The 14,337-nt window shown below is 41.8% G+C and overlaps 2 protein-coding genes, 1 long non-coding RNA gene and 1 other non-coding gene across 6 annotated transcripts in view; 3 read left to right on the forward strand and 1 right to left on the reverse strand.

Moving 5' to 3' along the window:
• Cdh1 (cadherin 1) overlaps positions 1-3,001 on the forward strand; it is a 76,278-nt gene extending 73,277 nt beyond the window's left edge. For all 3 annotated transcript variants that reach the window (XM_046434276.2, XM_046434278.2, XM_046434277.2), the window contains one exon: positions 1,322-3,001. In XM_046434276.2, coding sequence (XP_046290232.1) covers positions 1,322-1,531 — 210 coding nt within the window. In that variant the 3' untranslated portion in view covers positions 1,532-3,001. The remainder of the gene's footprint in view (positions 1-1,321) is intronic.
• Positions 1-10,349, reverse strand: part of LOC124086259 (uncharacterized) — a 103,486-nt gene extending 93,137 nt beyond the window's left edge. The window contains exons 1-2 of the long non-coding RNA XR_006849758.2: positions 10,165-10,349; positions 440-699 (exon numbers count right to left, since the gene is read on the reverse strand). This is a non-coding gene — a long non-coding RNA (uncharacterized LOC124086259). The remainder of the gene's footprint in view (positions 1-439; positions 700-10,164) is intronic.
• Positions 10,350-10,431: 82 nt separating this feature from the next.
• Positions 10,432-14,337, forward strand: part of Tango6 (transport and golgi organization 6 homolog) — a 172,964-nt gene continuing 169,058 nt past the window's right edge. The window contains exon 1 of the mRNA XM_046434280.2: positions 10,432-10,603. Within this exon, the coding sequence (XP_046290236.1) occupies positions 10,507-10,603 (97 nt within the window). The 5' untranslated portion in view covers positions 10,432-10,506. The remainder of the gene's footprint in view (positions 10,604-14,337) is intronic.
• On the forward strand, positions 11,893-11,965 carry Trnat-ugu (transfer RNA threonine (anticodon UGU)). Its single transcript has one exon. It is a non-coding gene; the product is annotated as a tRNA-Thr (tRNA).

Below are 14,337 nucleotides of genomic sequence, written 5' to 3' on the forward strand. Positions count from 1 at the left end.
AAGCACAACATACCTCTAAACTCCAGAGTAAAGAGAGGAAAACAAAATAATAAAAATTAGACAAAGGATCTTTAGCTTCATCCCTTTATCATGCTTTTAGCCTGCCTAATCCCTGAGCCCTCTTGTTTTTGTATCTTCTGTGAACTTTAGAATTGACAGCACTTTTAATTAGTCTTAGGGAATTTGGTAAAGTCTATAGGACAAAACCAAGAATTGCTTGAAAGGATTTAGTAGATCTAGAAATGAAATTAAAGGATGCAAAGTAAGTTGAGTTTGTTTTCATTGATGGGATCCCCTGTATCTCACCACTGGTTGGGACATAATGTTAAATGTGCATCGTAGTCTACTTACAGCCAGAAAAATAAAATCCATATTGTATGTGTCAGAAATTCATTCTGTTTATAGATTGAGAAGCTTAAACAGATAGGAGTGGATTTACCTTGTGTAAACAGAAGGCTGGGGTATGCTGTCCCACTCTTCTGTTGCATGCTCTTAGTATGCAGAAGTGCTTGCTCTCCTGGTTGATGCCTTGTGATCACAGGATGGCTTCCTCACTGCCAGGCCTCAAGTCCATCGTTCAGTCAGGAAGAAGTAAGAGAGGCAGCACAGATGACAAAAATGTTTCTTCTGGTCCACCATATTCAAGAAAGGAATTTGCCCAAAATGTTATTGGCTAGAACTGGCACAGATGGTTCCTGCCTGAAGGGGAGAATAATAAGGCATTAAATTCATTAGCTCAGGATAAAATGAGGAAGAACTGGGAGTGAGATGACTAAAGAACCCAGTAAGGGAACAGTCCAACAAAGACTATTTCCTTTTCTTATGCTATTTCATGTAATCATTTGCTCAGTTAGTTTTTTCAGGGCTAGCCTGATAGTCTAGTGGCCCTTGGAGGCTGAGGCTGGTTTTACTTAGTCTGCTGTGGGAGTCACTAACACTGAGGACTGTACAAAACAATGCATTAAGGTGGGCAGCCAAGTTGTATCCATTCAAGCCACTGGATTCTTGGGGAATAGGACCCCCCCACCACCACAATCTTTTATTTGTACTGGAGATTAAGCCCAGGGGTGATTTACCATTGAGCTACAATCCCCAACCCTTTTTACTTTTTATTTTGATACTGAGTCTCTCCAAGTTGCTGAGGCTGGCCTTGAACCTGCCATCCTCTTGCCTCAGCCTCCCAAATCACTGGAAATACAGGTGTGCACCACTGCATGTGTCACCTGAAACACCACAAGGAGGTATCTAGCCTCCAATGCCTTCTCGTGCCCAGGAGTGTGTGTTCCTTTTACTGAAAGACCTCCTTGCCTCTCTTCTTTAGAACCTGAAGGCGGCTGATAGTGACCCCACAGCGCCCCCTTATGATTCTCTGCTGGTGTTCGACTATGAAGGAAGTGGTTCTGAAGCTGCCAGTCTCAGCTCGCTTAATTCCTCAGAATCGGACCAGGACCAGGACTATGACTACCTGAACGAATGGGGCAATCGCTTCAAGAAACTGGCAGACATGTACGGGGGTGGCGAGGACGACTAGGGCGCTCTGGAGAGGGTTCCTTTGGCCCGAGTGATGGGAAATGAGGAGCAATGTTGCTGGGGGTTTTTTAGCTACCTTCCCTAGACGTGAGTTCCTGGGGAGAGAGACTGATCTGAGATGCCGTAAAGATAGTTGTTTCCATTTTGTAGTTCTAATCTGGGTCTGTTAGAAAGGTTTGACATAGTGCTTGAATTTTTTTTTTTCTTTAATCACTCTTTTCAGAGTGATGACGTCCCAAAGTTCCCCGAATTTTAATATTTCAAAAGAACAAACTTCAGTCTCAGAAGGTTCTCCTAACCACACGTAGATTTCCCTAGGGGGCATTGCTTATGTTTAAAAGGAAGGGGAAGAGCAATTGTCCTGTTTTCTGTTTTTTTTTTGTGTGTGTGTGTGTGTATGTACATATATATATATATAAAAAGTTTTTTTTTTTTTTTTTTAATTGTGTGCTTTCCCCCATCAGCGCACTGGTATGTCCTGTGTTCTAGCCTCCACCCTTAAGTTGCTCTGCGGGGGACAGGGATTCTTTATCTCCTGAGTACTGACTTGAAATGGGCATCTATGCATTTACTTGTTCTCAGTCCAGGTTTGCTATGCAAATGTCATTGCGGGTGGTTTGGTTCTGTATGGGAACCTGGACCAGAAAGTGTGGTGAATTTTCAGGTGCCACTTAATGTTTAATGTCTATTTATCACTGACACAAAAGAGCAATGTGTTCTAGGATGTAGAATAGTGCCTATAGTGCTGCAGCCAAAGCCAGAAAGGAAGTATGAGAGATGGACTTGGAGATGGCAAAGAGAGCTTGTTACCGAGCCTGGCCTTTTAGCAAACATGCTGAGGATCATTGAAGTGATTTGATCTCTATCCCTCAAAATTCTGGCAGAATGGAGGAATCTCAGCGTATGTTTCCTACCCAGGATCTTTATACCATGGTTTGTACCCAAAGCCCAGAATCCCCAAGTGCCTGCTTTTAATGGGTCTACAGAAAACACTGGCTGATCTGGACATAGTTGCCTGTTTCTAACTGCACACAGAAAACTGTAGATATTAGAAATCCCATTGTATTTTCTTAGAAGCAGGAAGTAAACACTGCCCTAATGTATGTTAAGTAAGAGGAAGAAAATTACTTTGATTTGAATTTTTTTTTTTTAATTCAAAATGCAAATTTCAACTTTGGGCAACTACAGAAGAGTTGCATTGAAATTGCTTTACTGTCAACTGTTTTGGGAAGGAAAAAAAAATTATGTCTGCAATCAGTTGTTGGAATTGTCTTGATTTTTGCATTTTAAACTATCTGATGTAGGTATAGAGAATGTCACTATAAGTTTTGAGTGTAAATGTGTGTGGGTGCTGATAATTTTGTATTTTCTTTGGGAGTGGAAGAAGAAAACAATTCAAGCTGAGAAATTTATTCTTAAGGAAGCATTTTTTATAAATTTTATTAAAGAATTTTGTTAAATCATTGTCAAACTTGTTTGATTTGTTTCCACTGAAATTCTAAGCAAGGCAAAAGGAAGATGGAAGAGATGAATTCATTCAAGATGTGTAGAAAGAAGCCTCAGAGTGAAATGACCTCTCCAGAATTTTTAGTTTCCCCTTTTCTGTCACAAGTAGAATAACTATATTCAAAATGTAACTCTGCTCAAAGACTATCCATTCATGTGGTAAAACCAATAAAATACCAAGGTCAAATGGGAGCTGGTCACAGTGGTACACATCTGTAATCCCAGGCTGAGGAAGGAAGATCCTCAGTTCAAAGCCAGCTTCAGCAAAAGCAAGGCACTAAGCCACTCAGAGAGACACCAATAAAATACAAAATAGGGCTGGGGGTGTGGCTCAGTGGTCTAGTGCCCTGGAGTTCAATCCCCAGCAACCCTTGTACCCGCACACTCCCCCCCCCCAAAAAAAAAAAAAATCCAAGGTCAATGGGAGACTCAGTGAACCTCTAGCTAGGGAACAAAAGCAGTTTCAAGCAATGCTCACCCAGTCAGCAACGTTAGCATAGGCCAGTGGTTCTCCACTGAGGAAAATTGTGGCCCCGCCCCCACACTTTTTTTTTTTTTTAGGTGCTGGGGATCAAACCTAGGGCCTTGTGCATATGAGCAAGCACTCTACCAACTGAGCTATATCCCCAGCCGTTTGTGGCCCCTTTTGCCAGGGAACATTGAACAATTTCTGGAGGTACCGGGGAGATCCTTCTGTGATCAAGTCAAGGCTAGGGATACTGCTAAACATCCCAAAATGCACAGGACAGTCCCACACAACAAGGACTTATCCAGCCCAAAATGTTAATAGTGCTGCTGAGAATGCTTGGGATAGGCTGACAACCTTTTTTTTCCCCCCCGCTAGAGGGGTGTGATTTTTTTTTGATAATTTTTTAAATCATGGTGTATAAAATTAAACACATTGTTGTGCATCTGTCTTCACCGTCCATCTTCAGGACTTTTCGCCATCCCAAACTGAAACTCTTCATTTTATCATTTTTAGGTATATAATTCAAAACATATCTGTTCTATTACTGTCTCTGTGAATTAGCCTACTCTATATAGTTTATGTAAGTGAAATTTATTTGTATTTTTGTTTTTGGAGTGCTTAGCATAATTTTCAAAGTGCATCCATATTGTATCAGAATCTCATTCCTTTTTAGGACTAAGTAGTATTCCATTGCATGCATATACCACATTTTGTTTATCCTCTCATCTTGGGTTGTTTCTACCTTTTTCTACATTTTTCTTTTGAAATGAACACTGGCATACAAGTACCCATTGGAGTTTCTGCTTTCAATTCTTTTAGGAATATATCTAGAAGTAGAATTTCTGGGTCATGTAATTAATTATATGTTTAGCTTCTGAAGAGCCACCAAGCCATCTTGATTGGCTTGGAGTGAAAATCAAAAAATCTATAAAAAGACCTTTTTGGGAAATTGGGGAGTTGAATCTGAATCATTTAGGAAATAAATCTTGGGTACCAATAATGGTTGCATGGTTCTAAGAGAAATGTTAGAATATAAATGCTGAAGGGATAAAGTGTCATGGCATTAGGAATTTAATTTAAAAATTGTTCAAAAAATGTTTAAATTGAGAGCTAGTGAGAAAGCAAATGTGACAAAATGTTCATAACACCCGGATCTACATGAAGAGTATATAAGCATTCATGTACTATTTCCATTTATCTTCAGGTTGAAGGCATTTCAAAATAAAATGTCGGGAAAACTAAGGAGATCAGAAATAAATCTCACATGTGTGATCAAATGGTATTTGACAATGGTGCAAAACCACTCAGTGGGGGAAGAGATAGTCTTCAACAAATGAGCTGGGGAAACTGGTAGAACACTGCTTAGCATGTTCAAGGATCTAGGTTCAATCCTCAGCCCTGCCCAAAAAAAAAAAAAAAAAAAAGAATTTAGGGGCCAATTATGAAAATAGAATACAACTCTTCTAGTTATCACTTGTAACTTTAAAAGATAGTCTCCCTAAGGTCACTTAATTTGCTGGGGTCTTTCCTGTTCTGTAAAACAGCCATTGATAGTCGTTGAGTGCTATTAGTCTCCTTAGTTTTGGGTTGGCAAACACCCATAGTCTGCTTTGATGACTTGTTCAGCTGCTGTCCCTCAAGTCGTGGTAATGGGCTCCTTGTTTGGCCAACGACAAATGAACACATTTTACGTGAATACAGGCCTCTGTGTGTCTTGTATATCCCCAGATAGCTCTTTGCAAAGGGAGGGATCCCTCTTAGATATAGCTTTTGTGAAGATTGGTTGTAATGCTTATTTATTAATAATATACTACAGGGATTCCCCAGGCTGTGCTTCATGTTTTTAACAAAGCTGCCCAGAGCAGCCAGGCCTGGTGGCACACGCCTGAAATTCCAGCACCTGAGACAGGAGGATTGCAAGTTTGAGGCCAGCCTCAGAATTTAGCAAGGCCCTAAGCAAATTAAGAGTTGGGGATGTAGTGTAGTGGTAAAACACCTCAGGGTTCAATCCCTGGTAAAACAAACAAAAAACTACCCAGAGCAAACTGAGGAAGGAATTTCCTTGCTTCAAGTCCTATAATCTAAAAATCCCATAAGCTTTCATATCTGATTCTTAGGAGACAGAATTTAAAAACCTATTTTGTGTGACCTGAGGCCTGGAGAAGCCTGGGAATGTTTCCTTCTTCAGAAACAGCTCAATGCACACTAAAGTCTTATGAACGTGGGACACTCCTAACATACATAACATGTTTATCACCCACTGTTCCACCTGGGACATATCTGGTTTTTTATTTAAGAAAGCTTTTGTGAGCCAGGTGTGTGTGCATGCCTGTAATCCTAGCTACTTGAAAGGCTGAGGTAGGAGGCCAGACTGGGCAACTTAGTAAGACCCTGCCTTAAAAACATAAAATGGTCTGGGGACATAGCTCAGTGATAGAGGAGGGTTGAAATTAGGAATTTCAACTTGTAGTATCAAAGCCTACAGACCTTAAAGGATTATAAACATTAATGTATAAGTTCCATATATTTGGGATAAAGGATTCTCAACTCTGGGAATCCTATCATTTTTTGTTAGTCTCACACCAGTACTTCCTTTACTTGTGGCCTGTATGGTAGGGCCTTAGCCCTGAGACCCAAGCTTCAGAGGCCCCAGCTGGCCTTCTTCACCATGCCCCTACCTCTGAGCAAGAAATCTGCTGGGTCTGGGAGCCTTGACTACCCCATTCCCCAAATCTTCAAATTTCAGGACCCTGGAATTCTCTTCCCAACCATCCTGAGCCTGCTTCCTGGAATAAGTGGGTCTCTTCACTTGGTCTGCCTTGGTAAGATACATCAGGCTTCCTGTGTGAGCAATCACAGGCCATGAGTGGTGGGGGGCAGGCAAGTTACCTAGGGATGTTCAGGGCTGGGGCATCCCCATATGTGAGTGCCAAGCCCTCATGGTGCAGGATGGAGACGACTGTGAGGAGTAAAGAGAATCAGTCTCCCCCATGCAATTCTCCATACTAATACATTATTTTTTTTTCTAGGTAGGAGGACATAAAATATTTAGCAGTCTATTAGTTGGATTTATACTTTTTTTTTTTTGTACTAGGGATTGAACCCAGTGGTGCTTTACCACTGAGCCACATCCCCTGCCCTTTTAATTTTTGTCTTTTGAGACAGGGTCTCACTAAGGGGCCTTGCTAATTTACTGAGGCCTTGAACTTGTGATCCTCCTGTTTCAGCCTCCCGAGTCATTTCCTCACATAAGGTGGGAGGGTCCCCACTTCATTTTTGCCCCATTCCCACAAAATGCGTTATACCCATTTCACTAAATATTTAACAACTCTAAATCAGCTTAAGTTTTTTTTTTTTCCCCCCAAAATGAACTTGTGCCCTTAGGTAATTGAAGAAAACTTGTCTAGTGACAAAGACTGGAAGGTAAAACAATGAGACAGCATTATTGTCGAGACACACAACTAAACCAGTCAGGATCACTCCAGGTGAACTGGGCTGGCATGAAAAAATCACACAGAGACAGAGAAATACCTTTTTTCTTTGGGTTCTGTAACAGCTCCTCTGACCCAGCTCCCACAAAGGAGGCAAAGCAGGCAAGAAAGAGAAACAGCACACCTTAAACCCGGTTTTACTGGGAAGAAGCCATTCAAATGAGGCAAGGGGTCAGGTTTCAGGGGATTAAGTCAAGCTTCATGATGTCTTGCAGGTCAGCAGGTTGACTGACATCTTGGAAGGCCATGCCCATCTCATGTGCAGTGGGATGATCAAAAGCAGAGCAAGCGAAAGGCCACAAATAGGTGCACAGCCCAGACAGAGCTGCATGGTCAGTCCAGTCCACTTTCTGCACTCAAAATGCTCACAGCTCACACACACAGCCCATTGCTGGCTTGCCACATCTCCACATTCCCATCATTCAAAGCTAGGGGGCGCTCAGCTCCTATGTGGCAGCTCCCAGCACATGGTAATTTTGTTGGTCATTGATTCCTCCTTCAAAGATGCTTTTCTAATTTAAAGATGTTTTGGCAGGATTTTATTTGAAGAGATTAAGAGAAAGGTCAGGCACTATTTACTAAGCCTCTTCTGTAGCAAACAGTGCCAAATATTTGAAGCAGTGTCATTTTAACTTTCTGTGGTAGCTTTATGAAAACAGTTCAATTATCACTTCACTTTATTTTTTTTTAATTTTTTAAAATTTTTTTTAAAGAGAGAGAGAATATTTTAATATTTATTTTTTAGTTTTCGGCGGACACAACATCTTTGTATGTGGTGCTGAGGATCGAACCCAGGCCGCACACATGCCAGGCGAGGGCGCTACCGCTTGAGCCACACCCCCAACCCATATCACTTCACTTTAGAGATTAGGAAATGGTCAATGAATTGGGCTGGAACTCAGAGAAAAGGGGCTTAACAGGCTCTGAGAGAGGAACTAAATGGAAAGTTTCTTTCTCCACAGCCATGGGTTTGCATATGGAACACATCTGCTTCCCTAGACTTCAAGCAGTTAAAGCTGAAGGTCAGTCATCTGCAAGAAATCAAGACCACTCAGAGGAGGACATATAATCAATCAACAAGTACATGAAAAAATGCTCACCATCTCTAGCAGTCAGAGAAATGCAAATCAAAACCACCCTAAGATACCATCTCACTCCAGTAAGACTGGCAGCCATTATGAAGTCAAACAACAACAAGTGCTGGCGAGGATGTGGGGAAAAGGGTACACTTGTACATTGCTGGTGGGACTGCAAATTGGTGTGGCCAATTTGGAAAGCAGTATGGAGATTCCTGGGAAAGCTGGGAATGGAGCCACCATTTAACCCAGCTATTCCCCTTCTCGGACTATTCCCTAAAGACCTCAAAAGAGTGTACTATAGGGATACTGCTACATCGATGCTCATAGCAGCACAATTCACAATAGCTAGACTGTGGAACCAACCTAGATGCCCTTCAATAGATGAATGGATAAAAAAAATGTGGCATTTATACACAATAGAGTATTACTCAACACTAAAAAAATGACAAAATCATGGCATTTGCAGGGAAATGGATGGCATTAGAACAGATTATGCTAAGTGAAGCCAGCCAATCCCTAAAAAACAAATGCCAAATGTCTTCTTTGATATAAGGAGGGCAACTAAGAACAGAGCAGGGAGGAAGAGCATGAGAAGAAGATCACCATTAAACAGGGACGAGAGCGGGGAGGGAAAGGGAGAGAGAAGGGAAATTGCATGGTAAAGGAAGGAGACCCTCATTGTTATACAAAATTACATATAAGAGGAAGTGAGGGGAAAGGGGGGAAAAACAAGAGAAAGAAATGAATTACAGTAGATGGGGTAGAGAGAGAAGATGGGAGGGGAGGGGAGGGGAGGGGGGATAGTAGAGGATAGGAAAGGTAGCAGAATACAACATACACTAGTATGGCAGTATGTAAAAAAGTGGATGTGTAACTGATGTGATTCTGCAATCTGTATATGGGGTAAAAATGGGAGTTCATAATCCGCTTGAATCAAATGTATGAAACATGATATGCCAAGAGCTTTGTAATGTTTTGAACAACTAATAATAATAATAATAATAATAATAATAATAAAAAGAAATCAAGACTACAGGGTCTCAGGGAGAATTTTCTCAAAGTGGGTGGTGAGAGTGGGGGTGGTGTTCTTGCAACATTGATAGGGCATCATAATCAACTTTTAATGATGGAAGACTCAGGCAAAAATAAAGGTTCTGCCCTTAGAAGCATTGTCCTGCAACTTATGAATACCCCATCACGATTTATGTAGGTGAAAAACTTGTTTCTGATTGTCTGAGTTTTAAATTCATTCTGTCTTATATGTAAACACAATTTGTGGGGGCACTGTTTTATAATTTTCTTTCTTTTTGGTACTGGGGATTGAACCCAGGGGCACTCTACGATTGAATTACATCCCTAGCCCTTTTTATTTTTTATTTTGAGACAGGTTCTGGCTAAGTTGCTTAGGGCCTCCTTAAGTTCCTGAGGCTGGTCTTGAACTTTTAATTCTCCTATCTTAGCCTCAAGAATTGTTGGGATTACAGGTATGTGCCACTGCACCTGCTACTCTGAATTTTCTAGGAATACAACAAGCAGATAAGTAGAACAAAGATCAATTTTGGAAGTCCCTTTCAAAAACTATATCACCAATATCAACATCTGTAGCTATTACATCCATCATGGTCATATATATGTATATATTTATTCTTTTTTTGTATATATTTTTAGATGTCACAAAGAAGTCAGCAATATTCAATTGAATAGTTTCATTTATTCAAACTCATCTATAAGTAGATGTAAGCACCTCATTTTGCCTTTCCATGTTGCAATACACAAGTATTTTCATATTGAAATACATCATGGGACTGGGGATTTATTTATTCGCAATACTCGGCATTGAACCACTGAGCCATATACCCAGTTCTTTTTATTTTTTATTTTGAGGCAAAAAATCTCACTAAGTGGACTAGCCTGGCCTCAAATTTGCGATCCTCCTGCCTCAGCCTTCCGAGTCAGTAAGATTATAGGTGTCTGTCACCATGCCCGGCAGAAATATATATTATTTTATGATAAACGCCCCCCCTTCTCTCTCTCTCCCTCCCTTGCTCTCTTTTTCCAGGAGTGGGGACTGAACCCAGGGTTGACTTACCACTGAGCTACATCCTCAGCCCTCTTTTCATTTTTTATTTTCAGACAGCGTCTTGCCAAGTTGTCCAGGATGTCCTGGAACTCGTGATCCTCCTGCCTCGCTATCTTCTGCTTTATCCGGCAATTTTTCATACTGAGTTCTAAAACTGTGTGGTGCTTCGTCCATCACCAGGCTCAGGGAGGAAAGGTAACCCCAAACCAATATTTATGCGAAGGGGGCGTTCCTGACCGAGTTGGCCCCGCCCCACGCCGCGCACAGCCCTCCAGCCGCACTCAACATGGCGACAGCGCTGTTCCACCAGGGCGCTTGAGCAGCGCGCAGGCGTCATATTCCACTCCAGTCATGGCGGCCCCGGGACAGGCGGTAGGCAGCGGGGCTGTGGAGACGTGCGGTCTGGACCAGATTCTGGAAGGGTTGAAATTGCTGTTGAGCCCGGGAGGTGAGAAGACGCATCTCGACACCGGGCTGGGCCCGCCACTTTTCCAGCGCCGCCTTGCTCCCTCAGCGTGCGCCCCTCAGGCTTTCTCGGGACCCTGCGCTGAGGGAATTTGGGCATTGTCCAGGCTCTTTTCAAACTTGGGGAGACTGAGGCTCAAGGAGGGCATGGGAGCTGTCCAAGACTGTTACTAGCAACATCTTTTGAGAGCTTCTCCGCGCCAGGCACTTTTAAGCGCCCGGGGTCCATTATTTCATTCTGCACCTCTCAGGAGCTGGCGCTGAGGAAACAGCCTCAGAGGGATTCAGGCGCCCAGAGGTGGCATGTGAGGTCCTAATCGCTTGAGGGCCCGGGGCCTGGTGTGGACGCTAGAGATTTGTACAGAATGCCATGGAGTCCCGAAATGGGAAGCGGTGAAGTTTGAAGTTTGAGGGGTTTTGGGGAGAGTAAACAGGTTTCCAATTTGGTAGGAGGGATTTACAGTCACGTTGAATCTTCTGTGCTGAGTTAACAAGATCTTCCCAATTTAGAATCTGGAGATACCTTGGCAAGAGTTGAGCCTCGCACTCTTTTACCACAGAGGACAGGTGGTGGCGTTTGGAAGTCATTAAGTAACCCCAAATTCATGGGGTCCAGCGGGGCGCTGTGGCGCACGCCTGTCATTCCTGTCATCCCAGCGATTTGGGAGTCTGAGGCAGGAAGATCAATTTATAGAGATCCTCTCTCTCTCTCTCTCTCTCTCTCTCTCAATCAAATTAGAAGACTATCTCATCGATTTTTTAGTTTTAGGTAGACACTATATATATATATATATATATATATATATATATATATATATATATTTAAATATTTTTTAGTTGTAGATGGGCACAACATCTTTATTTATTTTTATGTGGTGCCGAGGACCGGACCCAGTACCTCACACTTGCATGGCAAGTGCTCCACCACTGAGCCCCAGCCCCACGATATCTTTATTTTACATTTATGTGGTGCTGAGGATCGAACCCAGTGCCTCGAGCATGCTAGGCGATCGCTCTACCACTGAGCCACAACCCCAGCCCTATCTCATCCTCTTCTTGGACCAAGTCAGATTATTGAATATGAAACCTCTGGTACTGTCTGGAGCTTTGGAACTTTGGGAAAGGACTTAAGAAGTAGAACCCTGGTAGGAAGGCACTGTGGCACAGGTGATTTCAACTGAGGCAAAGGGATGGAAAATATAAGTCCAGCCTGGGCAAGTTAGCCTGAACTTGTCTCAAAGTTAAATTTTTAAAAAGGATGGGTGGGGGGCTGGGGTTGTAGCTCGGTTGGTAGAGTGCTTGCCTTGTATGCACAAGGCCCTGGGTTCAATCCCCAGCACCACCAAAAAAACAAAATTAAAAAAAAATAAAAAAAATAAAAAATAAAAAGGATGGGTGGGTAGCCGGTCGGGGTAGTGTAGGCCTGTAATCCCAGTGGGCCTGGGAGGCCAAAGCAGCAGGGTTGCAAGTTCAAAGCCATCCTCAGCAACAGCGGGGCGCTGGGCAACTCAGTGAGATCCTGTCTCTAAGTAAAATAAATACAAAAAAGGGCTGGGGATGTGGCTTAGTGATTGAGGGCCCCTCAGTTCAATCCTTAGTATTCCCCTCACCCCAAAAAAGGATGGGGGTGTAACTCAGAGGTAGAACACTTTTCTAGTATGTGCCTAGGCTCTGGGTTCAATTCACAGTATCACTCACACAAAAAATGAATAAAAGCAGCAATAGAGCCCTGCTCATAATTGAAATATATATAGTGGGGGAAAGGATTTTAGGATTAGTAAGGTAAAAGCACATGAAAGTCCATAAGATGATGTTCTCAGTCACAATATTTTTAAAGATGATGATGATGATGATGATGATGTGTGTGTGTGTGTGTGTTTATTTTGGTTATAGATGGACAAAAAACCTTATTTATTTATTGTGTGGTGCTGAGGTCTCACACATGCTAGGCAAACACTCTACCACTGAGCCACAACCCCAATCCCTCAGTCACAGTATTTGACCTAAAATTGCAACAGCTGCAAACATTAACACTATGTTAATGGGAGCAGGATGAGGTGCCATATACCTGTAATCCCAGCTATTTGGGAGTCTGAGGCAGGAGGCACAAGTTCAAAGTCAGCCCCAGCAATTTGGTGAGGCCCTAAACAATTTAGGGAGACTTTATCTCAAAATAAAAAATAAAAAGGGCTGGGGTTATAGCTCAGTGGTTAAATGCCCCTGGGTTCAATCCCTGGTCATAACAACAACCATACTAATGGTAACTGAAAAGAAGTTATTAATAATAGTAAATGAGTGCTAAGTGCCACTCTCCATAGTATGCTGTTTATGTATATATCATTTAATCTTCACAACAGTCCCATCATAGAGGTGTTACTTGTGCTCTATATTTATTTATTTATTTTTTTAAAGAGAGAGAGAGAGAATTTTTTTAATATTTATTTTTTAGTTCTCGGCGGACACAACATCTTTATTTGTATGTGGTGCTGAGGATCGAACCCGGGCCGCACGCATGCCAGGCGAGCGCGCTACCACTTGAGCCACATCCCCAGCCCTGTGCTCTATATTTATAAATGAAGGAACCAAGGCTCAGGTACATTGGAAATTGCCCAACGTAAAACTAAGAAGTGGCAGAGCTAAGATTTGAATTTAGGTTTCTTCCACTAAAAACATGGTAAACATACTACATTGCCCCCCAAGTTAGAGTCAAACTGCAAAATATACTTTAATTTGCTAAAGGAGAGGTCACTTGTTTAGCAACTGTAGTTATATTCAATACCATTGAGAAGAAGGTTAGATAAGCAGAAACTTGGAAGTAGTCATCTATCACAAAACACATATAACTTCATTTACAGAAGGCCCTTCTAATCTCTAAGGCTATGTGGTAAAGTTATATATGCATATTCATTTGACTTATTCCTATTTGAAAAAGAATAAGTGATGTGGTAAGATCATATTATTTTGTATATATAATCTATTATATGTTGTGTAAACCTGCCTTCTGTTCCCTTTCATTTAATATTTTGTACTGGGATTGAACCCAGGGTCTTGTGCATGCTAAGCACATGTTCTACCACTGAGCTGTTGTTTTCTTTTTTTTTTTAATCAGTTTTTGGTGGGCACAACATCTTTATTTTATTTTTATGTGGTGCCAAGGATGGAACCCAGTGCCCCGTGCATGCCAGGAGAGTGCGTTACCGCTTGAGCCGCATCCTCAGCCCTGAGCTGTTTTTTTTCTTATCCTATTAGCTGCTAAGGGAATTTAGAAGTACCTGTACATAATAAGAATGGCCCTGATGAACATAGGGTCTTGAGGAGATAGGAAGAAAGTATTGTTTATATACAATTATATACAACTGAATTAAACATTTTTGATCTGTCTACCTATTTTGATCACTATCTTTGAAGTAATATTTACAAGGAGTCAATTTATATTCTTTCCTCAGTGCTTTTGGAATACAAAAATAGGAGCTGGGGTTGTGGCTCAGTGGTGGAGCGCTTGCCTAGCATGTGTGAGGTACTGGTTTTGAGCCTCAGCACCACATAATAAATAAATAAATACATAAAGATTGTGTGTGTGTGTGTGTGTGTATATATAAATATATATATATATACATATATATATATATAAACACAGTGTGCTGTCTGCATCTTGTCTATTTGGGGAGATTTCCAACACGGCAGGATAACAAGTGGTCAATGGGTGGCATATGTAAC

This window comes from Marmota monax, unplaced genomic scaffold (genome assembly GCF_021218885.2).
Source record: "Marmota monax isolate L192 unplaced genomic scaffold, Marmota_monax_Labrador192_F-V1.1 WCK01_AAM20220418_F8-fsc00024, whole genome shotgun sequence".
Lineage (NCBI taxonomy): Eukaryota > Metazoa > Chordata > Mammalia > Rodentia > Sciuridae > Marmota > Marmota monax.